The sequence below is a fragment of the Manacus vitellinus genome, unplaced genomic scaffold (genome assembly GCF_001715985.3).
Source record: "Manacus vitellinus isolate BGI_N305 unplaced genomic scaffold, ASM171598v3 scaffold_18_pilon, whole genome shotgun sequence".
NCBI lineage: Eukaryota > Metazoa > Chordata > Aves > Passeriformes > Pipridae > Manacus > Manacus vitellinus.
The window spans coordinates 14,083,174-14,110,642 of NW_021939324.1; the positions used below are offsets into that span (position 1 = coordinate 14,083,174).

The 27,469-nt window shown below is 34.7% G+C and overlaps 1 protein-coding gene across 1 annotated transcript in view; it reads right to left on the bottom strand.

Annotated features, from left to right (window-relative positions):
* The window catches only part of IPO11 (importin 11), an 81,045-nt gene that overhangs the window by 37,748 nt on the left and 15,828 nt on the right, over nt 1-27,469 (bottom strand). The window contains exons 7-24 of the mRNA XM_018070444.2: nt 26,132-26,335; nt 24,448-24,580; nt 23,473-23,531; nt 22,589-22,637; nt 20,701-20,771; nt 19,250-19,442; nt 17,759-17,911; nt 17,450-17,493; nt 16,488-16,578; nt 14,915-14,962; nt 14,173-14,278; nt 10,138-10,264; nt 8,074-8,107; nt 7,852-7,892; nt 6,672-6,788; nt 5,125-5,238; nt 3,641-3,756; nt 2,101-2,177 (exon numbers count right to left, since the gene is read on the bottom strand). Of these exons, the coding sequence (XP_017925933.1) occupies nt 2,101-2,177; nt 3,641-3,756; nt 5,125-5,238; nt 6,672-6,788; nt 7,852-7,892; nt 8,074-8,107; nt 10,138-10,264; nt 14,173-14,278; nt 14,915-14,962; nt 16,488-16,578; nt 17,450-17,493; nt 17,759-17,911; nt 19,250-19,442; nt 20,701-20,771; nt 22,589-22,637; nt 23,473-23,531; nt 24,448-24,580; nt 26,132-26,335 (1,777 nt within the window). The remainder of the gene's footprint in view (nt 1-2,100; nt 2,178-3,640; nt 3,757-5,124; nt 5,239-6,671; nt 6,789-7,851; nt 7,893-8,073; nt 8,108-10,137; nt 10,265-14,172; nt 14,279-14,914; nt 14,963-16,487; nt 16,579-17,449; nt 17,494-17,758; nt 17,912-19,249; nt 19,443-20,700; nt 20,772-22,588; nt 22,638-23,472; nt 23,532-24,447; nt 24,581-26,131; nt 26,336-27,469) is intronic.

A 27,469-nucleotide genomic window follows, 5' to 3' on the forward strand; every position in this document is an offset into this window, starting at 1 on the left:
ATTCCGAAATTCCCTTCACTTTACCTGTCCTTTGGCTTTCACTTGGGTAACTGCAGACTGAATTGAGAACCAGTTTATTTTTTTTGCCTTATCTCAGACAGTTAAGGCACACAAGACTCGGCAATTTTGACTTCCCAGTTGAAACACTTTGTCCTGACAGCTACATCATCGTACTAAGAAGGACAGGAAGAGCCAGACCCTAAGTGCTGGAAGTTTCAGGTGAACAGTGCTACTTGTATGCTGGAGAAACTGCTAAAGAACTAAGACTGAACACTTATTTAAATTACTAGCACAGCTGACCATCATTGATCAATACATTTTCTTTTGCAAGATGCTGCACTTTTAACTGTGCTGTTACACTTGATATAAGTGAAGAACCTCATTTTTGAGTGTAATGAATGAATAAAGTAGCTGCTTGCAGGGTAGTGGACAGCAGTACTGTACTGTTTTTGTAACTACCATGTTTTAAAACAAGGTTAGTACTAATCCAAAACTCCAGCTCTATTTAAAGCATCACAATACTATGGCTGTGTCCTGTCAAGGCTGTCCAGTCAGATTCTCCTGATGTAAACATATAGAATTTGCAGGCTGAGAGAAATCGGAAACCAGAATGGTTTCCAATTTCTGGCAAAATGTGCATCATTTTGGCTAACAGCAATCAAAATTTTTGACAAACACAACACTCAGAAAACAAGTTTCTCAGAAAAATGCTCAGGAACTAAATTAGTATTGGAAGTCTATATGATGAAATCCATAAAAATCCTTCTATAATTACACATCAGCTGCTGTATTTTTGCCACTCATCCTCATCCCTGAAGAAAAAAGAATGTCTGACATAAGAATGTTTGAAGCATCACCCTAATGAAATCCTACCTAGCTTAAATACTACTTGCTCTACCAGCATCATACAACAGCTTTCAGTTTTCAAAACAAGTAACATTCTCTTGAGGATGTATTTTTTTCAAAAGAAAGCATCACTTTTCTCCAGGATTCATTCATGAAATAAGAAAATCATTACAAGCATAGAATATTCCCAAATACCTCCCCCTTTTGTGAGAAGAGTATGCCAAGGTTTCCATTCCTACTTATCTCTGCCCTGGAAAGTATTGCTGCTACAGATTCTAACAGGTAGCTCTGGAGTTAAATACTAAAACCACCACTAAACAGAGCAGTTTTATCATTAGAGATCTTGTATACAAAGAGAAATAACAGAAGACATCATCTTACACCTACCTATCACAGTCTATTGACCTTTAGTTAGAATAAAGTATAACCTGAAAACAACTATCAAAAGGTAACTTCCGTAATTCTGTGAACACATTGCTCTGAAGAAATTAATTCATTTGCTATATTAGCTACACAACCTATAAAAGCACAGCTAAAGATTAATTAAACACAAACATATTAACACAATAAAATTAAAGAACAAAATTTTCATACTCCCTTTAATTACGAAGCAAAAGCACCTGAAATATCAGTATTTCCTAAGCACAGTCCTAATTCTCATTACTAAATTTACAGTTTGTCAACAACTCAGGCAAAACTACTGTTTTTTATTTCAGTACTGCTTGACCAAAATGCTTATAGACATATTAAGATAGTTTGAAAACATCCCACATTGCTATTAACTGAATTATGGAAAGCTAGTAACTGCATTCTGGTTGTAGGCAGAACAGGTAAGTGTTCGATATAGTCAATATTAATAAAACTAAGCACATTTGGTATTAAATTTCAGGAACTTCTTAGAATAATCTCTGAAATTATAAACTGAAATTATAAACTGAAATTATAAACTGAAATTATAAACTGAAATTATAAACTGAAATTATAAACTGAAATTATAAACTGAAATTATAAACTGAAATTTGTCTTATCTTTTGGGTACAAGCACCTTTAATTTATTAAAAATAGAGAAAGAGAGTAAAGAGACAATAAGTATCAAAGAAGATGACAAAGTCAGATAATAAAACCTGCTCCTCAATTTTTGATAATTACAATTTTGCAAGCTCCCTTAGTACTTGCAGCCACATCAGCATTACTTAATGTACAAACAAGCAATAGCAAAAAACCCCCTGAAAATTCTATTAGTAAAAGACTTACCAAGGAGGGAAGACATGTTCTGAAATATTCTCAGGAGCTCTGGTGTAAGACATGGACTATTCTCCAGTGTCACTAACCTAAGAATAGATTAAGCAAAATATTTTAGATTATTTATGAAAAACATTGAGCAATCATTTTGACAGATGTAAACACACCGACTTCCAGTAACCATCTATACGATCAACAACATGTAACAATTACTGGAAGCATACTTCAAGCATATACTTCAAGCACAGCAATAGTGCTTACAACACACCCATCAGTATAGGCATGGTTCTTGCCAAGACAGGAAAACAAAGAAAAACATGTTACTGTCTTTTTATAATGACAATATAAGGTCTGAAATGCAGCAGTGAGAATGTCTCAGTACCCAGCCTGGGAATTCAGAGAAGGTGGGTAGAGAGGAATATCTACAGTGCAAGGACAACATGTGTAGTGCTCTACACATCAAAGGAGAAGCTGTGGTGGCTGTTTAAAACTCCTGAGGTTTGAAAATGGTAGCAACAAATTAAACTTGCATTTAAAGCCACAGAAGCAAATTCTATTTTGTTCCTAGATCTTAGGTGTGGGATTACTGTATTTAAATAACATGTGTGATTAGGTAAAATATCTTAGCTGCTCTCCTTCTTTTTATTCAAGAAGCCATTAGAGTCCCAGCTGTCTCTGCCAGCTCCACGCAAATTCCTCTGATGCTCTAGGACATCTTAAAATATCATTCTTCTGCACAGACATCAGAATAGTAACCTCAAGATCAGTATTATTAAGAAGATATAAAAGTTCTGAACTCATACACTAAAAAAGCCTCTGTCCTAAATTTTGAGAAGCTCTTGCACTTTGACTTGCTGCCACCAGCACTAAAAATCTCAGTTTTGCTGCACGTAGAACAGATCATCTGCAGCTTAAGTATTTATCATTCAAATGTTCATCAACAATTTAGATCAAAGGAATCCCTTACTATTTTAAGACAAACTATGTATTCCTATTCTTCAGGTAGGTGCTGAATTCAGTCTGGCTAAGAGTTTCCTCCTCCTACAGCATCAGCTGCACCAGAAACAAATAAATCAGGCTCACAGTAAACTGATCAGAACATCACTTCTTGTTTTATGTTCAGTCACCAAACAGCCTGAGATCTAAAAGGCAACTTCTACACTTTATCCTTGTAAACTTGACATCTCTTCCTGCAACCACCTTTGAGAACCACTGGGTCACTGTTCTCCTGAAGTCAAGCATATCAAATTGTTAGTTTAGCATGTACATTGCAGTGAGTCTAGACTTTTTGTTTTCCTGTTCATTATCATTACAGAACTGTATCTTCACTATCAAATGTCTGAAAATTAATTACGTACTCAGCTATTTAACTGTGTTTCTTTTATTAACTTCCTACTCTCATGTCTTCTGAGAAAAAGTGTAATATAAATGAAGTCAAGGTAAGGTAACAAGAACATATAAATTTTAACATTCAAAGTTTTTTACAATTTTTTCTTCTGTGGATACAAAAACAATTGTTTTAAAATTACAAACTGATAGAAAAAATTCTTACCACAGCTCTAAACCATCTTCCAGAAGATAGACATGTGGAGGCTGAGAAACATCTGTACTTAGCTGAATAACTGGAAGTAGGAAAGGATAGAGATTTTTGCTGTCTGCTCCCAGTCCCTATGAAAATAAATAAGAAATGTAAAATATGTCAAAAACCTCAAACCAAGTACAAAGAATAGCACTGGAAAAGATCTGCAATGCTGTTATGTTCACAAGTAAACGTGCATTCAAGAAAACAAAGGTTGAACTCGCATTCATCTCATACAACAAATAACAAAATACTCTGATACTCGTAAGCTTTCTCTCAACATGTTTTGAGAAAACTATATGCTTTTTGAAAACAATTCTCTTATCAATAATCTGCATATTGTTTGTCTCTAAGAGAAACAATATACATTCCTAAAACATTCACTGGTCCATTCTCTTTCTTGGAAGAGTCACAAGTCTAACAAATATTACATGACTAAATGCTGAATGTTTTACAGATCAAGAAAAGAACTACTCTTTGCCCTTACCACACATGAAATCATTTGACATATTCTAAGAATCAAGAGAAGGGTTTGTTTTCTTAGCTACACAAAGATTCACAGATCGATGACAGTGATTTATTTTTTAAACGATCCATGAGTCATATGTAAAGATTTCTTCCCAAGAATGTAGAGTAAAGAATTTCTTAGCAATCACTTAAAAAGAAAACTCAATTTTTAAAAATAAGCTAAATAGAACTACTGTCAAACTAATAATAAAGTAGAACTAATCCTAAAAGGAACAGAATTCTTAAACTGGGAACTGCCAATTATTGAACAACATTACAACATATTGTAATATTACTACTTAAGAAGAACTGATGAATTTGCATGAATTTGCATAATTCCTATATTTTGAAAATGGTTAATTTAAAATTATTTGATATTTCTAAGTTAAGGCTTCTTTCTCCATTTACTTATTTAAACAAATTTACCTTAAAAGAATCTTCCATAAATTTGTCTAATACAAAGAGAAATACCTTTTGTATACAAAAATACCTATACTTTTACGCTCCACAGGAGCCAAACCCAAGAATTTCTACAATTCGTTTATGGTAAAAATATATTTCCTCTTGTTTAAACTTACTCCACTTCTAAAGAAACCCTTATTTCTCCTCTCACTGTAATGTTTAGTCATTCCCTTTCCACTTCCTCGCCACTGTTAACTTGTATGATACCATCCTCTTAGTCATGCATTTCCCCAAGTTCAAGACTGCCTGCATATTAATTCCGTTCCTGTATGGACACTGTCCTACATCCTCAGAGCACTTCTCTTGATCTTTACTAGTCCTACTGTAACTTTCTTGAGATGCAGGAAGGGTTGGAGAAGACAGGATGGCATACAGTCTGTGGTAAAGAAGTAGTTAACAGCATGGATTTTGCGGTAACCACGTATTGTTTTATTATTAAGAAAGAACTGTAGGAGATACTGACAACATTGACATGACTGATTCCTTACCTGGACGAGATGGATTAGGGTGGTTAGAATGGCACATCGTAGCATGTTGTGTTCCTCACTCTGCTTCCAAAGGAGTGGTAAATACTGAACCAAACATCCTACATATGGTCGTATCTGAAGTTCAGAACACAAATTGGTTTCTTAATGTGTAAACGAGTCTATTAATTTATCCTCAGCATAGTTTCTCAAAAAATATAATAGCTGCTTTTGTCACAGTAAAAATACCGTTTGCTCTAATTTACTCCTCTTTCCTCTTTCTAAAACACCATATTCTTTACTCTGTGACTGAAGTAACTTCTGACTGCAGAGTAGTTCAAAAAGAACAAATTACTTACAGTGATATTTGTGCACAGCAACCAGGCTTCAGTAGTAAATGGAACACAAAAAATATTTACAATTTGATAACCAGTGATATTTTCATAGTAATATATTCTTCACTGAGATAGGATTCCTAAACAACAGAATTTTCTAAGACCAGAAACAGTCTCGAAAAAAAAAGCTGAATAACCTCTGAAGTCATCTGTCCTTTGAGCAAGGGTTAGACTTCATAACTTCCAGAGATCTGTCCTAATGTACATTTTTTCTATTATTTTCTACTATTTCTATTTTTTTCTATTATGCTCTTCAATACTAAAGGGTTAATCTATTTGTCTTCTAAAGTATTTAATTATGAATTAACCTAAACAGATTCAAGGGTTCTTTCTCAACTTCTTTTTGATGCTGCATCTCTAGCTGATCTGAAATGCAGAGAAATCTGGGAAACCTACTGTCATGTTGACTTCTTCTACAAGGGACAATTACGAAAGCTTCATTTGGCTCTTCGACAGGACTATTTGTAGAATGAGGAGATAAGCTCAAAAACACACATTATCTCTCTTCTTAATATTGGGGAAAAAAAACCGCAACAAAACCTGAGACAAAAGCAATCAACTACTGATTCTTTAATTCTGCAAAACCATCTTCGATTTCTTTATGTATAAGCTGAAGAACATACTTTAACATTAACATAATGTGAATTTGAAACTTTTCAGGAAGTTAAGGAGAGTGGTGTATAGGCAACTGTGACCCATATCAGTACCAATGAGAAACTACAAATTTAACTGCACCGTGCCTAGGAGCGCAAAGCATTTTGTTCCCCAAATGTCTCCTTTAACACATAAGATTAAATAAAATATTAGTTCAGATCTATGATGAGACAATTAGAATAAATCACAAATACAGATCTATGATGAGACAATTAGATTAAATCACAAATAAAAAACCAAAATTGCAAGAAAGACCATAAGACAAGCTGCTAAAACCCTTCTGTACTAAAAAAGATGAGTCAATACAAAAAATACATAGTAACTAAAGAAAAGTAGTAACTGAGCAGAACATTTAACCCAAAAGGTAAATGAGAATTGAAAAGAGAAAAGAGGAATGCAAACAATGCAGGCAGCTATGACAACAATAACGAGTCTATTAACTTTTTTTCCATTTTCTTTCACACCAAGTCTTCCCCTGTGTTCTTACGACAAAGCTAACACTGAAGTATATAAAAAAAATACCTGCATATTGACTCTTTCAATCACGCAAGAAAGAACATGAAGAACATGCATTTTAGTGTCACATTGTGTTACTTCCTGTAGTAGCTGAAAGAGCAGCATAAACATGGATTCCAGGTACTAAAAGAAAAATAAAGAACTACAGATTAGACCATCAAAAATACAATTAGTGACATGAATTGGTAATTTTCCAATGTATGCTTACAACTCTAAGACATCCATAGACTTTGAAAAACACTTTGAATGTGTGCAAAATGTTACTCTTTTATTTTGAAAAATGCACATTAGGCAATCATTGCCTAAGCAAGGTAAAAAAATTCAGATATACTCTTACATAACAGTTCAAACATGATCAGTTTGACTATACACCATTTTCACACTTTGGTAACTGTAAACATGACTTCACAGGTAAAACAGGCTGTCTCTCCAGAAGGAGCACTTTGTTAATGTCAAAGCAAAGCTTTAGGTCAGTAGATAAATTTAAATATTGAGCTGAAAAAGACATCTTAAAACAATTCCAATATTTACAGTCTAAATGCACTCTGCATTTTTGTTTTATTTGTTCTCAAGAGAGTTGAAATCTACACGGAAATCATAATCAAATGAGAAACACCTGCTAAATTTGAGTGATCAAAGTAAATCTTTGCTGTACTTATAATTATTTACTTCATGAGAACAGTAATGACCACTGCATAGAACACAAATATAGGAGAATGAGAAAGTCTGTGGTTTTTGGGCACTATTTTAACCAAACATTTGTAATTAGTATTTTTATGAAATAGCAGGTTGGAAAGTAGCGTGAAACAGGCACACAGGAAAGCCACATTGGTGTGGAGACATATTTGTTAGATACAGTATTAATACTCTCTTAGCAAAAAGAAACTTACTGTCTGTTAACACATAGTATATACACTATTAAACACACTGCTATGAAGTTGTGATTGCTGTAATACTAAAATGTTCTGAATTGTATGTCATTGTATTGCACATAACAACTTTAACAGCAGCAGTATAAGTTAAAATTTTGGTCTATGAAGACTGAAAAAATAATACATACATATACATCCTCCCCACACACACTCCCAATTACTAAATAATGTAGTTTAAAATGAAATTGGAAAATATTTTTTCCTGCTTTTCTCTATGGATTTATCTACTCTCCAGAATATATAAATGCTCTTACCGGTAAGAACTGTTCAGTTCTGAATTCAAAGTCATCTACAGGTGAACAATCATTAAGGAAAAATAATATAGATTGCAGATGGATACAAAACTCAAATAAGCAAATATTTCACGGATACACAAAAATTATAATGTGAAGAATTTGGTAATAAGTTTAAAATTGCTTATTTTCTAGTAACTCTGAATTAAGAACTAATCAAACTCTTTGCAAATAAAAGGATATTTAACTTCAGTGTTGTTGCTGTCTCGATACGGACCTGAAAGGCAAAAGTCGAAAGCGTAATGCATATGTCCATTAAACATTTTGATTATTGACCCAATACCTGACAATACCAAATCAGTTGATGTTTTGGCAGTTGAATAATTCTCTGTGTTCTGTCATCCTCTAAGAAATGCAGTTAGTTAAACTCATTTTCTTTTGCTTTCATTTTAGTACACTTTACATTTTATTTGGCATTGCTAAAGTGGTAGAAATTGGAGAAACCACTCAGGCAAAATGTTCATGAAGGACAAGTAAGATATGTTCTTGTTTAATTCAATCCAACCTGTAATAAAAACTCTAGCAACAGAGGAGGAGTTTAACTTGGAATTATCTCATGGCTTGTTGTAAACAAAGAAGCACAGAATCAAATAAACTCAACAAGTTAGATTGTTCTTCCTGGTAGATGTTCAGATGCTTAAAATGCATTAACTAAAAACAGTTGACACAGAAACACATCCTGCTCTGCTAAAGCTGTCTGGAATCACAGAAATAACTGTTATGACTGCCAATTACCAACTGATATGTACCTACTAAACTAGCTAAGATTATTTGGGTTTTTTTTTTGTGAGCTGCTAGCTCTGTTTGTTTAAAAATAAAAAAATAAACAACAGCAAAACAAGCTTCTCAACTCAATCTCAGCTGCTGGTAAACTGAAGTTTAAGCTTAAACCAACAGAGTTGTACTCAAGCAGGATAGCAACCAATGCCATTTATCATACCCTGCTAGCAGATAACTTTAATGCTTAAATATCCATAGAATCACAGAATCACAGAATAATTACATATGAAGAAGACCTCCAAGATCATCTAGTCCAATCATCAAACTAGCACCATTATCATTAAACCATGTCCCTAACTGCCATATCCACACATCACTTGAACGTTTCCAGGCATGGTGACTCTACCTGTTCCAATGCCTGAGAACCCTTTCTGTGAAGAAATTTTTCTTGCTGTCCAACCTGAACCTCCCCTGCTGCAGCTTGAGGCATATTTTCTCTTCTCCCGACACTACTAGTTGCCTGGGAGAAGAGGTCAACCCTCACCTGGCTACAACCTCCTTTCACATAGTTGTAAAGAACTATCTGATAAAGTCTCCCCTGAGCCTCATTTTTTTCCCGGATAAACAAGCCCAGCTCCCTCAGTCACTTCTCAGATGACTTACTCTCTACATCCTTCACCAGTTTCCTTGTCCTTCTCCGGACATGCTTCAGCACTTCAATGTCTTTGTTGTAGTGAGGGGCCCAGAACTGGACAAAGGACTCAAGGTGCAGCCTCACCAGTGCCCAGTACAGAGGGACAGTCTTTGCCCTGGTCCTGCTGGCCACAGTATTTTTTATCCAAGCCAAGGCCACTGGCCTTCTTGGTCACCTGGGCACACTGCTTGTTCACATTCAGCTGTTGTTGACTGGCATCCCCAGGTCCTTTTCTGCTGGGCAGCTTTCCAGCCACTCCTCCCCCAGCCTGTAGTGCTGCCTGGGGTTATTGTGACCCAAATGCAGAACTCAGCACTTGGTCTCGTTGAACCTCATACCATTGGCCTCAGCCCATTGATCTAGCCTGTCCAGATCCTCTGCAGAGCCTTCCTACCCTCCAGCTGACCAACAGGCCTGCCCAGCTTGGTGTCATCTGTGAACTTGTTGAGGGTGCACTCAAACAGTACTGTATACTGCAAGGACTAGTCGCAGAATAACCCTGGTTTATCTACACAAAGTCCCCATTTGTTTATAAATTATTAAAGGACATTTCACAACTTTCTTTTTAAAGAAAGAGACTACTGCTCTTGCAATTCATTTTCCCACCAAAGTCATCACTTACTGAACATCTTCAGCACTTGTTTAATGTTTTTGACATTACTGTTCAACATCTCCACAATTAAACATCACCAAATCTTCCCAATGGTTTATCTTTTGAAAGACACAACAGACTTTAACACGATGTTACGAAATTTTCAATCAAGTTTACACAAGGTATGGTATTTATGTTTTACACAACAAATGTTTTATCCAAAACAGTTACTTATACTTACCACTAAGTCACGGTCTTGAAGTAAGTTACGAATTGCTTCATATAAAACAGGTCTCAAGTCTGATTTGAATTTTACAGAAATCCACTGTCCAATCAGCCATATTACTCGTCGGCGTATTGGTTTATACCTGTAAAAGTAGGAGAAAAAAAATCGCATTTGTTATCTCATTACACTTGATGCTACAGAATACTCTGATGAAAAAGAAATCCAAGGATTATGATGAAAATGTTATTATCCAAAACAATTAAGAGATTCAGTTTGTCAAGATCTGTTAGTGCAGAAATCTTTTTCACCAAAGTTCTTCATAAGGAGGCACAGGAGACACCAGCTTAGCCTGAAAAGGTTAATTTTCATCCTAAATGACTAAATCTTGAATGTCTCACTAGAGACACAGTTTATTCTGCACATAGCACACCAGTTAAAAAAAAGAAAAGAAAAAAATATTACATTTATTACTGCCATCATGGCATCTACTGCTTTGACCACAGCTTCCAGCAATTTCTTTGGCATTCTTTCTATGCTCAAAAATTATAGGTCAATGCAATTTAAAAATGCAAACTTAAGGACTGTATTACAGCAACTGTCAAAGTAGTTCATGTCACCAGACTAAAACTACTCTAAGAACTGACATTACCTAATCTTGCACTACTGCCACAACAAGGGGGCAAATCAAACAGCTTTAGAGTCAATGGTAAGAACAAACCAGAACAACAGTGATTGAGAAAAGCATTTTACAGAGCTGCTATTTTTCTCCGGTGACCATGTAACTCAGATTTATATGTTTAACTTGCAGATGTATAAAGTTAGGGAAGATGAACCCTATTCAGAGGATTTTAACTGACCAATTATTGTTATCAGAAACATATTTTTCATTTTATGACCTTCTACCTTGTAAGCCATCAAGAAGCAATTTAAACTGGGAGTTACTGAGGCTTCTCTACATTTAATAAATGTGTTTTATTAAAAATTCCCATAGCCACGAGATTATAAACAAAGACCATCTTCAGAGAACCTGAAAGTTATGGAAGCAGAATGTACATAGCAGTTCATTAGACTAGAACACAAAACTAATGAGGAGTAACAGTCCAGTGCTGCTCGATATTTACTGAGTGGCAATGAAGCATGAATAATGCATGGTGAAGCATAACTCACACAAGACATTGCCTTACTAACACCTTCTATTTGTTCAAGAATCTGATGATACAATTTTTGCTACTTTTAGAATGGTACTTTTTACACTTAACCTTGTAAAAATCAGAATATTAAAAAAAACCCTAAGTACTTTTCTTGAGACTTGAGTTGGATGGTTTTGAAAACACAATCATATAAAGAAAAGTTTTAAATGATGTAAGTACGTAACTGTCTGCTGCCAGCAAGGGTTTTCAGCTTTGGTGTTATCTATTGTTCAATCTGTACACCTTCCTTGCATCTCTATATTCTTTCTCTCTCTCCCTAGTAAAGACAGCATGCTTTTCATTTTTTTGTGGGGCGGGGGGTGGGTGTTTTGGTTTTATTTGGTTTGGGGTTTTTGGTTTGGTTTACTTTTTTGTGGGTTCTTTTGGGGTTTGGGTTTTTGTAATTACTGAAGTTCCTAAAAATTCTTCTGCTCATACATGCTCAATTTTGAGGTTCTACTTTTTCTACGTTCACTACTTCTGGGAAAAGCTCACCTCTTAGAACATTAGTTTTTAGAAGAAGAGCACATACACTGGCTAAACATAGGTCCGCTACTGAGCCTGGTAGACCTAAAGCTCACATGGGAAAAGTAATCATATTCCAAAATAAGGCAGCTCCTGTTGCAATAGCCATAGAACAGTATCTTTAAGGAGTCTGGACAGCATCAGATATTCAAGTCAAAAGTATTTTGCTTGATACTAAATTACTAAGTGTCACCGATACTTTCTCTCTCAGCAGGAGATATTGTTTTACAAGTGAATTGTTGCAAAAAAAATTGTATGCATTAAACTACTTTCATACTATGGAAAAGTATCTCCTTAATCAGTACAAAACTAAGTATCACTGCAAGTGACAAATTTGGCAATGCAATGTTTCTAAAAATCCTTAAGGATACTTTTATATTCATCCCATATTTCTTCTACCGATATGGTCATGGTTGGCAGGTTCACTATCAACAGATAATGGAAAATTCGATGAAAACAAAACACCACACACTCCATGCTCAATGCTGACAACACAAAAATTTTTGTTCCCAAACATCAACCAATTTGTGAGCAACCATGCTAACCCCTGAGGGAGAGCAGATCATACCCTCCAACCTACTTTATCTGAACTGCACATGTATTCCTGAAGCGGCTATTAAAGCAGAACTCCATTCAAACCACTAACGCTGTCTTCCTTATTGTCATGGTGGTCTCCAATATTGAAAGTAATATAAGCAGTTCAAGCAAACAAGGCTTCAAACTTCTGGACAATTTCTACTGCAAGCTTCTGTCTCCACAGGAATTTCATCCTGGGATACAACAAATGCCAACCAAATGGGTGTCTTCTGACAGCAATACAATTGTATCAACAACAGAACACTTTGGTCAGTTAGTTTTACTTATGCTTTATGAGTGAATAACATAAAAATGCCAAAGCCAGCATGTATTACAAATACCATGGCAGCTTTATTTGGAGATTGCTGATGGTGGGGCATAGCAGCAAATGATCATTCTTATACAAAAGATCTCTCATTTTTTCCTGCTCTTCTGACATTTAGCCCAAACATTAGAATACTTGACCAATTGGAGATAGCCAGGTGAGGCTGAAATCTTAGTTAAAAAAATAGTCTAATGAGAAAAAAAATAAAAACATCAGGAGACAGAAGGTAAACAACTGTGGCAATTATTCTGTGACACAGGCATAAGGTTATACATCCAAAAGTAAGTAGTTAAATTTTTTTAAAGTATATTGTTACGAAAAGCATTTTAATATCTGTAAATTTAACAGGATCTTCCATTTTACATGAAACTGAACTCTATCTGTAAATAAAGTTTTTATAACTGGCATTTGGAAATAAAAAAGCTGATTAGCAACTCACTGTAGAAATCATTTACAATTTATAGTAGCTCCTAAGTGTATAAAGAAACAAATTAGTTGATGTTTCAGATAAAAATTATGTCTGGTAAGATGAATTGCAAATGTAGAAGAAAACATAGTAACAGTCTTCAAAGGACATTAGGGTCACTGTTAATGACTCTGTTAAGAAAAACAGGACATACTTATTCAAAGGGTGAATTAGCACTGAACAGTAGTGGTCACTGTCCTTTCCCCTGGGGAAAGAGTGACAGTTTGAGGAACAGGAGGAACTCTGTCTTCTAGACAGTTTTAAAGAGGGCCAGTTCAGCCTGTACTGAGATGCCAACACTGATCTTTCAAAATACCCTATGACATCCACTAAACTAAAAAAGTCCTCATGTGAAGGCCATCCAAGTGAAGGGGACCCTGGTTAGAAAGAAAAACCACAGCAGATGGACTGTATAAAAATCTTCATGTAGAACCAGCCTGTAGTTATTCATACTTCACAACATAACCCAAATCCTTACTTCCCCTCTTTATTGTTGGCAAAATTAACTGAAGTGAGTTACAGAAGGCTTGTATTTAAAATAACAAAAGAAGAAAATCACTATTTTGTCTAAACTATAGTTTTACAGAGATTATTTCCACAGATTTCAGTTGGACTTTGTTGCCTGAAGAACTCTCCAAAGACCTAAATATCTTTGTTTAAATGAGTAAGTGGTTGTCCTGAGAAGGTTTAGTCAAGTCAAATATATGCAAGAGGACAGACTTAATGTACTTCTCCAGAACCTGGAAGTATCCACCATATAGTAATTTAAACATAAAGTGTTAAGAACTATGTCACTTCAATGACTGTAACAGTTATCTGTATATATTTTCATACCTCTGCTCATTTAGTGGATATGTTTAAAGGTTGAATATTTTTCAACTCTGCAATTATTAGACATTATATATTATCAGATTTGTATCAAAAGTTCGTATTTAAATGATTAAGGCATAAAACCCCAAGATGTTTACCTGTCATGAGAAACTTGTAGTTCTGCTAATAGTTGATTTTTAAACCACTGATCAAAATCCACACTATCAAATAGTTCATAAGCAGCGAGTCCAACCGCATTATACACTGGGGAAAAACAATAGTTATGCTTATTGTTTGCTTAAATGTTCGTTTTTTAATACTAAATAATCAGATTAATTTGAGAGTCAAATCGCATTTTTGATAACCCGAGCATAATAAAAAAACCAAAACTAAAGCCTATTTTTCTTTAGAAAGCTTTATCAGACCACAGTGAAGGGAACTCTGGAGGAAATTTCAGTACAAGAAAGACATTACAGAAGAAAGCTCAGAGTTTTGAAAATAGTCAGAAGTTGAAAGAACAATGAGAATCTTATTTTAACACCAAGGATGTTAGATTCCATCAGAAACAATTTTGTTCTTTTGCCATAAAATCTTCTTACTTGTAAAATGAACAGAGTATCTCCACGGAGGCACTGAAGGTTATTTAGTTGCAGAGTAGAAAGGACAGGACAGTAAAGAGATTGTCTAAGGGTTTTTTCCACAAAAAAGCCAAAGAGCATCATATCTTTGCATAAGCATTTTGAAAAGTGCAGACTGGCATCAACTGAAAGGAGAATCAGGATTTATGTCCCACTTTCCAAATGTTTTTAAAAAATCTTGCAAATTCTTCATGCAATTTTTAAGAACTCAAACATATACACAAAAGTGGCTCTGTTACTTCAAAGGTAAAGAAAAATTTACCAGCATCTTTGATCAGTATAGCATTGGTATCTTCTATGTTGGTAGATCCTACAAGCCAAAGTTAAAATAAAGAAAAAAGTCACTAAAACAAGGAAGGCAAGCAACTTTGCACTTATATGCTCTATGTAAGTAAGCCATGAATTAAGACTGTTTTGCTGCTTTTCTTTCATTTACAATTTCAGTCATTTCAGTTTTGACGCTTGCTTTAGTTAATATACTAGAATCAAATCTCTGCTTTCACACCCTATTTTTGACTTACTACTTTGGAGATTAACCTTTCTAGTACCAACATACATTTAAAGTCAGAAGCATGTATTTAAAACAAACAGATTCAAAACCTGCAAATTGCAGATGACTGTCAACTACATAGTAATATTTCCAACAGGGTCCTAGATGTAGTTCCATGTATTTCATATATATCTCTGTGTGTGTGTGTGTATATATATATATATGTATATATATGTGTATATATGTGTATATATATGTGCATGTAAATGTACAGCATGTAAGTTAAGATTTTCCAAAATTTTAAGAATTAATGAATACTTATCATCTAGTACTTCAACAGCTAATCTCAAGTTGAAAACATGCAGAAGTGGCTAATAGGGGCCTTAGAAGAATAAAAAAAAAGAGGTGTACCTTTTAGCATGGTAGTATTAATACTATTGATATGCTTGTAATTTTTGGAAAACACATTAACTGTCAACTCTGTTGTAAGGAACTTTTTACTATTCCCAGTATCACAGCACAGCAAGCCATCTCAAAACCTATCTATACAAAGTATTTTATGAAGAGATTTTGTGAAGTCAGAAACCATCCTCAGAAAATGGTTATTTATTTAAATAGAATGTAATGATCCATCCTGGTCAGATCAAATACAAAATATTGTAAGTCAGCTAAGATACAACATGGGGAAATAACCTAAGCTGAAATTACTGGGGGAAAAAAAAGCTATTCCCACTTATTATCTTTCCTAGCCATTACAAAACTTAATTTGGGGGCAAAGAATCATACAGTAAAACAGAAAGAAAATGTGAAACGTTCCTCAGCTATAAATACTTCAGTCTTCATACAGAAAACAAATACTTAAAGCAGATTCTTCAGATTTGAAAGTCCTCTAGACTTTCCAAAATAACAGCATAACAAACTTTTTCTTTAAAAGTTTCTTTTCCCCCCAGGATTTTGGCAGAGACACAGCATGAACTGTCTTGCAACATCTGAACAGGAAGTTCCTGACAAAAAACAACCTACAGAATTCATTAAGCTCATGGACCACTCTCAAGAAAGCCTGGAGCCTCACGAAAGAAGAAATGTCCTAGTCTTTGTCAGTCATCTAAAATAGTTACGATGAAAAGTAAAAAGTCCTTAAGATTTCCTCCTCCTAGACACACACTGCATTTTCCTTATTGTAGGTTTAGAAATAATTCTAAAATATTAACATATCCTTTCAAAAATACAGAGTGAACGCACTATATAAAATTAGATATTACAAGGTAGAATTGTTTAACTGTTCACAAAAGTAAATGTAAAGAATTCTACATTTTACACTTTCTTTATTTTTTAAAGAACTTACCTTGTAGACTGTGAACCATTTCTAAAAGTACTGGGGTAAGGATCTGATTATATTCATGGAAAATATCAATAAAAAGAACTTCTGTGCATGGCTGAAAAATTAAAATGTGGTTTAGAATCTATTAAAGGCAACTCAAATACATTTTATGCTAAAATTTCAAGTGCTGAATATCTCGCACTAAAGGTCATAATTAAAAACATGATTAGCACTCTACAAAACACCATTCTTCCTACTATACATTATGTTTAACTCTATGAAGAGTTTGATGGTTGCATCTGTATCAGCCAATTCTGTAGCAGAAGAACAATGAATCTGTGGAGTGACACAGCTGGTGTTGAGTAGCCAGTGATCATATTGTTGGTATGTCACTCTGAGTGATTTGGACTAAATACCCATTTACAGCTGGAACACATTAGATGCACAAGGTTGGGATTTTTAGTTTTAAAATTAAAGTAATCCAGCAAATAAACTTTGAGATCACTCTGCAAAGCAAATCACAGCAGTGATAATTGGGAGATTTATTATAACAACATACTTCTGATCTGAACTAAATTAACTAATAACTAATTAACTAATATAATTAAATATAATTAAATATATTTAAATATATATCATCTTAAACCGTCTTCATTCATCATGTCTATTAATAAAGTCATAAGTGATAACATCAGTTCAAAGACGAGACAACGTCTACTGGCTTTAACCACCATCAGATACTACATAATACAAATGCTAAAGCTCTCCCTCCTAAAATATCAAGTGCATAGTTTCCAGTGTATTTCAGCATGTTTGAACAGTGATAAAGGAGCAAAGTTAATTTTTACTAATTCTAAAGAAATTTCCTTAAGATTTTTTTTAAAAAGCACCATCTTTTGAGCAGGTATCACCTCTCTTGCTTACAAGACTATCAAGAAATGCATTCAGGAATGTTTAATGGTTTTCTTTCAAACTGAAACACTTACTCTGAGACTGTACTTCCAAGAATCTCCTCCTGTCTCTTCTACAGCTATTATTTCACAAAGAAAGAAAAAAGTATTATTTCAACTATGGTTCAAATAAAGTTTGGTGTTTGTATATGAGGGTATCATAGAGTACTGATAAATCTGTTGTTATGAAAGAAATCTCTAGAGGGAATGTTTGCCCATATAAGAAGACTGCAGGAGTAAAATGCTCAATATTTGCAGAAGGCAATTTGTAGAGACAATGCTGATATGAAACATTTATACCAATATCTAATAAAACTGCAACCAACAATACACCATGTTTCTTACTGAAGCTTTCTGGATCCTCTTCCCACATAGTCAATTCTTCCTTCGTCAGCAAGAAATAGTGAGTGACTAATCTCCGACATATTTCCATTAGTGTTGGGTATGTGAAAAAAGCTGTCTTTATCTTATGCGCTTCAAGAGTTTCAGGACTGCTGTCTGAAATAAAACAGAAAACTCCAAATTACAATTAAGTGGCTTAATGATCAAACACTAGTCTAGTAAAACTAGAAAGAAATCAATAAATAAAACATTTTTATCCTCTGAGGAAAAAAAATTATTTTCATGACAGACTTTAACACACTTTCGGGTGGTACTTTTTTAGAATCAAGTTGAACTCCCAAATTAATCTACTTTTAAGAGAGTTCTCTGACAGCACAATTAGACTGAAGGGTTGTCAGGACTTCACACGGTATTTATGCTTTTCGGCTACTAGGTAGATGAGAAGAAAAACAGTTTACCTCCTGCCTGGGGCACTTACATTTTTTTTTTTAGCATTACTGAATTTAAAAGCACACAGAACTCTAAGAAAGTTCCATTTATACCTATTCAGAAAGTTTATCCAAGTACAATCTTAGAAATCACTTGGGATTTTTAGGAGTTAATACTGGATAAAGAAACCAGTAATAAAGACAAATATTGCATGCTGCACAACCAACACTATATGTCAGCCAAATTAAGAAAAATAAATTTTCTGTTTTACATTTTTTTGTAATCACACCATTCTCAAAAAGTCAAATTTTCACTAAAATTTGCTATATTCCTCTTGTTTCAAGTGACTACATTTTGAAACTCAAAGCTCACTATGTACTTTTGCAAGCAGAAATTACTGTTAATAATAGACTTAGGGTATTGTAAAATTATGGAGTAACTCTGAAATACATCAATATTTTGAAGAATTTTAAACACTGGATTTGTGTAATCTCTTCTGATATGCTCATGGAACCTTTTTGTTTCAGATTTAGAAAGAGAATGCTAATTTTTATCAAGTCATTGCGACATGTCAAGTTCATGTGGAAGATTGTGGTGGTTTTTTAATTTGAACATTCAGTAGTGTATGAATTTTCAAAATGAAACACAGTCCTACAAAACAGAATATATAAACTGTTTTATATTCAACTGCATCTCAAATCCACTGTGTTTCTGTATTTCAGAGTGCTGGTATTAGTTAACTACAGCAAATACACAATTTTATCAAACATATCCCAAAGGAAAGATGCAACAAACTAGTTGATGAAAATAAACCAAATTCTATACCTCAATACTTTTTAAAATTAGTTCAATGAAAACTAAAACAATCAAAAAAGAAAAGATATTCATGATCCTTTTGTATTTAAATTTTCTTTGGCAAGTCACCATCTATATAAATTAATACTTCAAAAGAGACCGAAGCCTTATTAATTATTAAGACATTCATAAAGGAGTTATACTGTTGGGAATAGCTAGTAAAATGTTTCTCAAGACACAAAAAGTGGTTTTAGGAAATAGCAGCAGTACCTTCAATATTTTTGGATGGCTTATATGCATAATTTTTTACAATCATCTTAATGAGATTCATGCATTGTACAATAAACTGCTCAAATACAATTCCTTCACCAGCTTCTGTGAAAACATAGCTCACAGAGAACTCCAATGATCTCTGAATCAAAGCAGTGAACGAAAAAGGATGTTGATCTAGGAAGTCCAAAAGCTAAAAAAAGAAGTAGAAAAGCAAGAAAGAGAAATCAAAACACTTTCTGTGTAAGTTTTATTAAATGCTTTAGTAAACTAGTTATCAAAAACAAGTGTCAACTTATATAAAATTATAGAAAACTGAACACAGACAGGAGACTAGAAAGAGATCAGTATCAATGGTTAATGAAGCATTATTTAACACCAAGATTCTTGACTTCAGTTCAAAATCACTTCTTTCTTAAGTTTGAGGAACAAACTCATTTTCAACTAGACCAGATTGCTAGAAGTAAATAAAATACATTAGGCATACTTGAAATGGTGAACATTTCAGCAGATAATTCATCCTTATTAGAACTCTTTTAAGTAAAAGAGGCATGTGGAATAAGACTTTTTTTTTCCTCCTCCTTCACTGCAGTACAAGCTTTCTCAACTTAGCTTTTCCAACTCCCCATTTAAAATGCACTGGTGGATTGCTTTAATCTCCTCTACTATTGCAAAAATTCTTGCATCCAAATTTCTACACGGTAGAGTATCTATTAATCAAGTGTATTTTCTCTTCAGGTCTGCAAAAAAAGATGCACTTTTGCAATGTAAGTACTATGACAAAGACCAAAAATATTGGATCATAGCATCTTCAGTTCAATTTTGGTGAAGCTGATGGGTGCCTTCCCCTTCTGATAATTAGGCTGAATATTTAAAATACATCCATGGCCCCTAAATAGAATCTGAAAACAATGGGAACCCTGTAGGTTTTTAACTTCAAAACAAAAAACAGAGCAAGTGACAATGCTAAAATTGACTTCCAATAATATATGCATTTAATGAACACAGAGTTAGCTGACAACTCCAAATGTATTACGCACTACAAAAGTCGCAGAGGGGTAAGAGAGTTTTTTGTTAAGTTTCTTTTGATAAAATTAAGAGTGGCCAGTTTCTCTTCTTTATTCCTCAGTACCCTTACCATTGTTTTAGCAAAACTTCCAGAATGCTTCTTTGAGCAAAATCCTAGCTAAATAATTTACTTATGGAATGCACTTAATTTTGTTTGAGCTAAGGAAATGTATTCTTCACAGCCGCAATCTACATCAGCATGAGTAAACAGGTACCCTTTTCTTCAAAAATACATTTCATAACGAAGAAGTTTTAAGTTGCAGCACCTTCCATTTCTTTAAAAGATCTGAAATGTATTCACTTCAAGGCACATATATATCTAGATGGGGACTGCTCCTCCAGAACTATAAAATATTCAGTAACTGAAAGGAGAATTTACTTACCACTTTAGTGAACAGAATTATAGTCTTTTCTAGACGATCCCTGCATATGTTTTCTGCTCTTATACTTCTACCTGGTAAATCAGACATTTAACAACTATCATTTTTCAGACTTTCCTTTTCTTTCTGGGTAGCTAAGTTTTAGAAAATTAACACTGGAAAAGAACTTATTTTTACTGTAGTTCAGGCATTATGTCAGCCAGAAAAAAGTTCTATGGTAGAATATATTCAAAGTCAAATTCAAGGTAATGAGCACCAGGAAAAAAAAAATAAACTTTAACCATTTCTCTCAGCTGCAGTGAAATTCACTGTACTTGATGAGGCTACAACAATCAGGACATCATTACAGAATATTTAATGATAGCAATGAATGCAATGAAGTAAATGCTAGTACAGGAAAAAAGTAAATCAGTACTAAAAATATGAAAATGTCCTTTTAATAAAACTATTCTGTATCCTTATTGCATAACATCATGCATTTTTGTAAAAACTCCACTTAAAAGAATAATTTATTATAGACACTAGAAAACACTGTAAATTAAAAGACAAAAATGAACAAAACAAAAAAATAGATAAAGATTTTAGGGAAAAAGAAAAAAAACAGAAAGTGCCATAATGAAGTCATACAGGCAAAACCCATGGTATAATAAATGTAAACACTAATCCTGTAAGGTAGTTGTACCTGCTTTTGCAAAACAACTTATTGCTTAGAAAAGTGGAAATGGGAAGGTTCAGTTCAGTTCTTGCCTTAGGACACTCAAACCCCATGGGTCCTCATACTCTAGGGGACTACAATAACCACCAAACTTCAGGACGGGATGGTCTTCAATTCAGTCGACTCAAACTAGGCACCTATCTTGTAAAAAATGAAGGAAGGGCCAGAAAGAACCTGATTACAGTATAGCAAAAGGGGCAAACAGTGGTTGTTTCCATCTCTTCTAGAAATGAGGCTCTAAGTCCAGATCGGCCCCTCTTACCTAAGTACAGGCTCCTAAGCCAAGGAACCTCATCAATAGACATTTGTTCTTGGAAAAAGCGTTGTTCAATCCTAAAATAATGGTTTGGCAGGTTTCAAAGGACTGAATGGCTCACATCAGATCTATTACAAGTGTACACACAAGGAAGGTGGAGTGAGTTCAGATGTAACACTGTCAAACATCTCCTTTTTGCTTGCTTCAGGTAACTTCCCTGCAAAAGCACTAACACCTGCCAATTACGCTTCTGATTCTGTCAACTGTGTTAACCTGTGGTTGCCTGTCTCAGAGTACTACTTTTTCAGTTACAAACAACTAAGATTTGAATATGGTTTTTATTTCCCATTTGACATATACCAAAATATATAACTACTGGAAAAAGAAACAACATAGAACTCTCCCAAAGAGGAAAACCCAAGATGATCTGGGTTTTAGTAGCAGCTCCATATTTTAATATAGATACCTTGTCAATCCATGACTTAAGATTTTTCTCCCATAGATAAAGATTTTAGGGAAAAAGAAAAAAACAGAAAGTGCCATAATGAAGTCATACAGGCAAAACCCATGGTATAATAAATGTAAACACTAATCCTGTAAGGTAGTTGTACCTGCTTTTGCAAAACAACTTATTGCTTAGAAAAGTGGAAATGGGAAGGTTCATTAGCATTATGGGAAGGTGTCATTAGCATTATGACACCAAATATAATTTTGGTGGGATTTTAGTCTGTTTATAACAAAAGACACTTTTACTGAATTCTTCTGTGATAGTTTCAGCAAGATTTAAAGTAATAGCTTTGCACTTATAAAAACATATCTTGCACCTAAATGCTCTATTGATAGTGCTCTAAACTGCATTGTTTTTATCCAGCTTCCAATGTTTAACAACAAATACAACAAAAAAATATCCAGATACTTACTACACTCCAGAAACTGTTTCAGCCGTTCAAATACAGCATGTAGAAAACCCTGAAAAATGAAAGTATACATGTCTTTTAAGGATGAAGCTTGGTTTGCACTAGATTACAAAAACAAAGTTGTGTCAAACTGAAGTAAGTTCAGTTATGGTACCAGCTCAGACTCAACCTCATCACTTTTAACCTATTTCATTATTTTGGACAAACAATTTCCTCGTGAAATTAATAATTACCTAGGAAGCAGACTTCATAGATGATCCAAACTGACCTTATTAATTCTACACAAACAGCATCTCTAGTAGAAGAAGGGATAGGTAACCATAGACATATGCTTTAAAATACGCTTATCCAGTCCTATCCTGTTCTCAACGTCCTAGCTGAGGACATAGGACGCAGGTACTCAATTCATCCAGCAGAACAGGGTTAAGGAAGGTGCCTGAGTTTCTTTCTCTGACCCTCCCCTCTCCATGGGTTGCGTACCACAGGTTTTTATCTCAATCAAAAAATTTCCATCAACAGATGGATGTGATAGAACAAATACGGCATCACATTCACCACTAAATGAAAATATGCTTTTACATGAGGTGGGGGGGAGAGTATATGTAAGACACCTTTCAGTGAGAAACAGTGGTGTCACATCATGTGATGTGTAAATTGGAAGGGGTACCTTTTTTCTTTTAAACATCATGCCACTAGTGTCACAGTGTTTAGGATCTACCTAAGATCTGACAGCTTTGACTAAGGACAACTTTGAGAGCACATTGCTTGATCTTCCTTTACACAACAAAAATGTGTGTCTTTCAACAATTTTCAAACATAGCTCTAACATCTGAAATCATCACAAAAGATTTCTAATCTAGAACTAGAAATATATACATGTCACTTACCATCACCTCTGCATTCCAATGAGGTTCTACAAAGCCATGAACTGTTAGTTTCCGAAGCACTAGGAAAAAAAAATTACTTTCATAGCTATTTATCAGCTCTTGTTTCAACAGACCACATTACAATTCCAGTTGCTGTGACTTTCTTCCAAGTCTACATTTTAAAAATTACACTTAATTTTAGGTCCCTGGGTGCCTCATCCATAACTAACATTAACCTTGTTGAAATTACTTTAAAATTCAGTATATTGTGTAAAACAATGAAGAGAACTCCAAGAATTACTGAATCAAGAAGAATTCTGTAAAAACTGTAAGTAATCAATCTCCGAATGATTTTAGAGTAGGAAAAGGGCCAAGTACAGTCAAGCAAGCCATCTTATAATTCTCTCAGTTCTGTATTGCCAGCAATATAGAAAAGCTGCATGCTGCACTTTGTGAAACGATTCAAGACAGGTATTGTCGACATTGCAAGCAAGGCACATGGACATCTCAATTCTTCAAAGCCACAAAGTATAGTCAGGATATGTATTTACTCCACAGATAAGCATTTGAGTATCAACCTAAAGATAAACTTCTAAGGTTAGCTCTTCACGGGACACAAGGTGAACTTAATGGAATTAAACTCGTTTCACCAAATAAGTGCTTAAAGACATGCAAGCCCAAATTACAACACATGTAAAAAAGCATCCTGTTACGCCCTCCACTTTCTCACCTCCTAGACTTTGACTTCTTACAACAAGTACATTGGAAGGGTGCATACTGAGAAGTGGTGCATACAAGACTACTGCCTTCCCCTTCCATATGAGAAATCCTCCTTCTGCCTTGCTAAAGGTACAGGTAAAATAAACCAAGATTACTGGTTTTCCCAATGGGCTTGGCTTTGTAGAGAATGTGAACTATTGACCAAAGAACTCCTATTCATTCACTGTGAAGAAAGTTATTTGATTCTTTATATTTAATATCATTCTATATTATTACCTTTCAATGACAACAAGGTCCTTTCTAGTGAATTTGCAGCTGCGGCTTCATTCCCCGCACAAATCTGCTGTAGGAATGTATCTGTATGATGATTCCACAAGGAACATGCAAAGCTATAGATACTTGATGTAAGCTGCAAAAGGAAGAAAGATCAAGAATATATTTCCTGAACTTTGTCATAGCAAAATAAATCCCTAAATTTTAAAGGCCAATGCCTACTGTTAAATTATTTAATCCACCTTCTTCTATATCACAGGCCACAATGTTTAATTTGCTGCTTTGTTTACTGAGTTGTACTGATCCAAAAATGTTTTCCAGAAAAATACCTTGTCCTAATTTCAAGATGTTTTGAAAGACCCAGTGGTTTCCCTGAGTACTTGGGTCTATGACTGTAACGTTAAAGATAACTTTTTAAGGCTACTTTCTTATCCGGTTTTCATTAAATACAACTGCTGGTGTATAATATGGTATGAAGGTTCAAAAAACAAGCTGCTTTCCTCCTCACCTCTTCTCCCATAAGACTTAAACTGTCTGTCTTACAGCATAGTTAATATCTGAATCAGCTTACTCTGGGACACAGCAGTTACACACCTCTCTCTAATAAAAACAGTCTTGAACAACGCCTACAAAAAAACTAACTTTATTTTGTTGAAAATAAATCTCAAACTTAATTTATGTTACAGTTCCTAAACAGTGCTTGCCTGATAAAGATATCTGAATTATAAACAGAAGATAAAGAATTTCACTCAGTTATGGCAGCACTTGACAGCTTCATAATTAAGAAAGTCTGCACTCATTCTGCTATATCCCATCAATGGAATAAAAAGCACATGACCTGTTTATTTGATTCTTTTGGCTGAGTAAAAGTTAGTAAAGGTCCTATTTACAAGAGTCAGTCCTCAATGCCTTGGACTCCTGGCAATTAAAATTTCACCTTCATGATCACACAGACAGAACTTTTTTCTATATGGATAAACAGGTAAACCTCCATAAATAGTCTTAATTTTTTGTGCTTTAGAAACTCTTTAAAATGGAGGAATAAAATAAAATTTTGAAAATGCAAAGGTAACGTGTTTGGAAAAGATGTTTAACTCACTAAATTCAGTTAACTGTACTACATTGTTACCTAACTCCAAATGGGTTTGGAGATGCATAGCCTACAACAGAAGTTAAATCTGTGTTTTAATCACCGGATTCTTACAAGGGAGAATGTAAACTGCACGAGACAAGATTTGCATTGCCATCTTGCCTTTTGATTAACCCAGAGAGTTGGTCTGGAAAAAAACGCAAACATATTCCCACTGATGATAAAACCAAAAATACAGTAGCACGGAAGTCTACAATCCAGTATTTTTCAAAGACTATAATGAATTATAAATCCAGAGCAGACTTCCAAAAAACACCATAAATTCACATAAAGTAAGATCTGTTGTATGGCATGATAAGGCTGATACACAGATATTGTTCTGTAGATGAAACTCTGCTTCTTTACACAAATCAAGATAAGAACACTCCAGCTGCATGAAAAATTAATAAATATTCCAAAAACATTTCACCTAGAAACTGACTTTCAGTTATTTCATAATACAACCAGCATTTCTGTTTCAAGGGTAGACATTCAAGCCCACTAACATGCCATAAATGCCCTGCTAGCTAAGCCCAGGAGGAGGCAAGGATTATTTACATCATAGAAAAGTTTTCTATCTGCAGCAAGCCGTTTGGATGACAGGGTCTTTGTAACATGATAAAAGGTAAGTAGTGCTCTGTGCTGTTGAAGATCATCCTGCACCTTCACGGATTCTACAAGAGTGGGTATAAGTTCCGGCCATTGCCTTGGGCAGTCCACCCTGGCAACTTTAGCAATCAGTACAGAGATCTGAGTAGCTATCTGCAAAAGAGCAAAACAAAAAAACAGATAACACAAAGTCAAAGAGCATTTAAGAAATGCACTATGCAGAAACTAACAGAAAATTAAAACCTGAATCAAAAAAGTAGCATGGATTTTTATGTGCGTTTCCTCAACCTATTTTTAAGTTTGATGAATGTAAATAAATGTGGACTAAAAGTATTTTATTTTATTTACATAAAATGCTAAACTTGATACCTTGTTTAAATTTTATATAAAGATCAGTAAATTTATTTGTTCTAGAAATCACATAAACGAAGAAACAGAAATTTGGGAACCACTTTTTACTTAGCGATCTTTTCTATCACATTCTGTGAACACAGACTGCCAAACACTCATTACCCCTAATTCTGCTCTACCTGAGTTTAGGTTTTAGACAAAGCCATTCCCACCACCAGGCATGGTAAACCATGGTCCCATCCCACTAGCTGAAGCTGAGACTCTCTTGCTCCAGATCCTCACATCACACACCAGGGGCACCTGCACCACTCCCACCATCTGACTTTGGCTGCTGGCCCAAAATCCCATTCACATCAGTTCTGCCAGTAGCTGGCACCTCATCCTTGCAGTCCACACACGTGATGAACACAGTGAGATTACACAGCGAGACAGGTAGTGGATGCAATCAGAAGACAGGACAGGCAGTGATGATGAGGCACAGGGTTTGTTCAGACACAGATAAAGACCACCCATGTTTTACACCTGACTAGCCCATCTTATGCCCTCTTTTTGTCTATTCCACACTTTGCTGCTTCTGCAACTCCCTTCCCCTAAACACTCCTCACTAAATTTTGTATGGTCCCTCAAAACCTCACTTCAAATATCCAGAAATTTCACAATCTTGTTTTCCCTATTCTTATCCCATTTCTACTGAAAGGATCCTTGACTGGATTAGTGAAGCAGATGCTCTCACCTTCAACACACCATTACTATACCATCACACTTCCAGCCTGGTGAAGAAGTCACCTTCTTAAGCTACCTGAAGGAATCCAAGCAATTTACAGATCTAAGGGGGAATAGCTGTGCCCTCCTCTACTGCTTCCTCATCTGTTTAATCCAGAGCCTCATCACCTCACAAAGCTTTCTACTATATTCATTCCTACCAACCCGCTTACA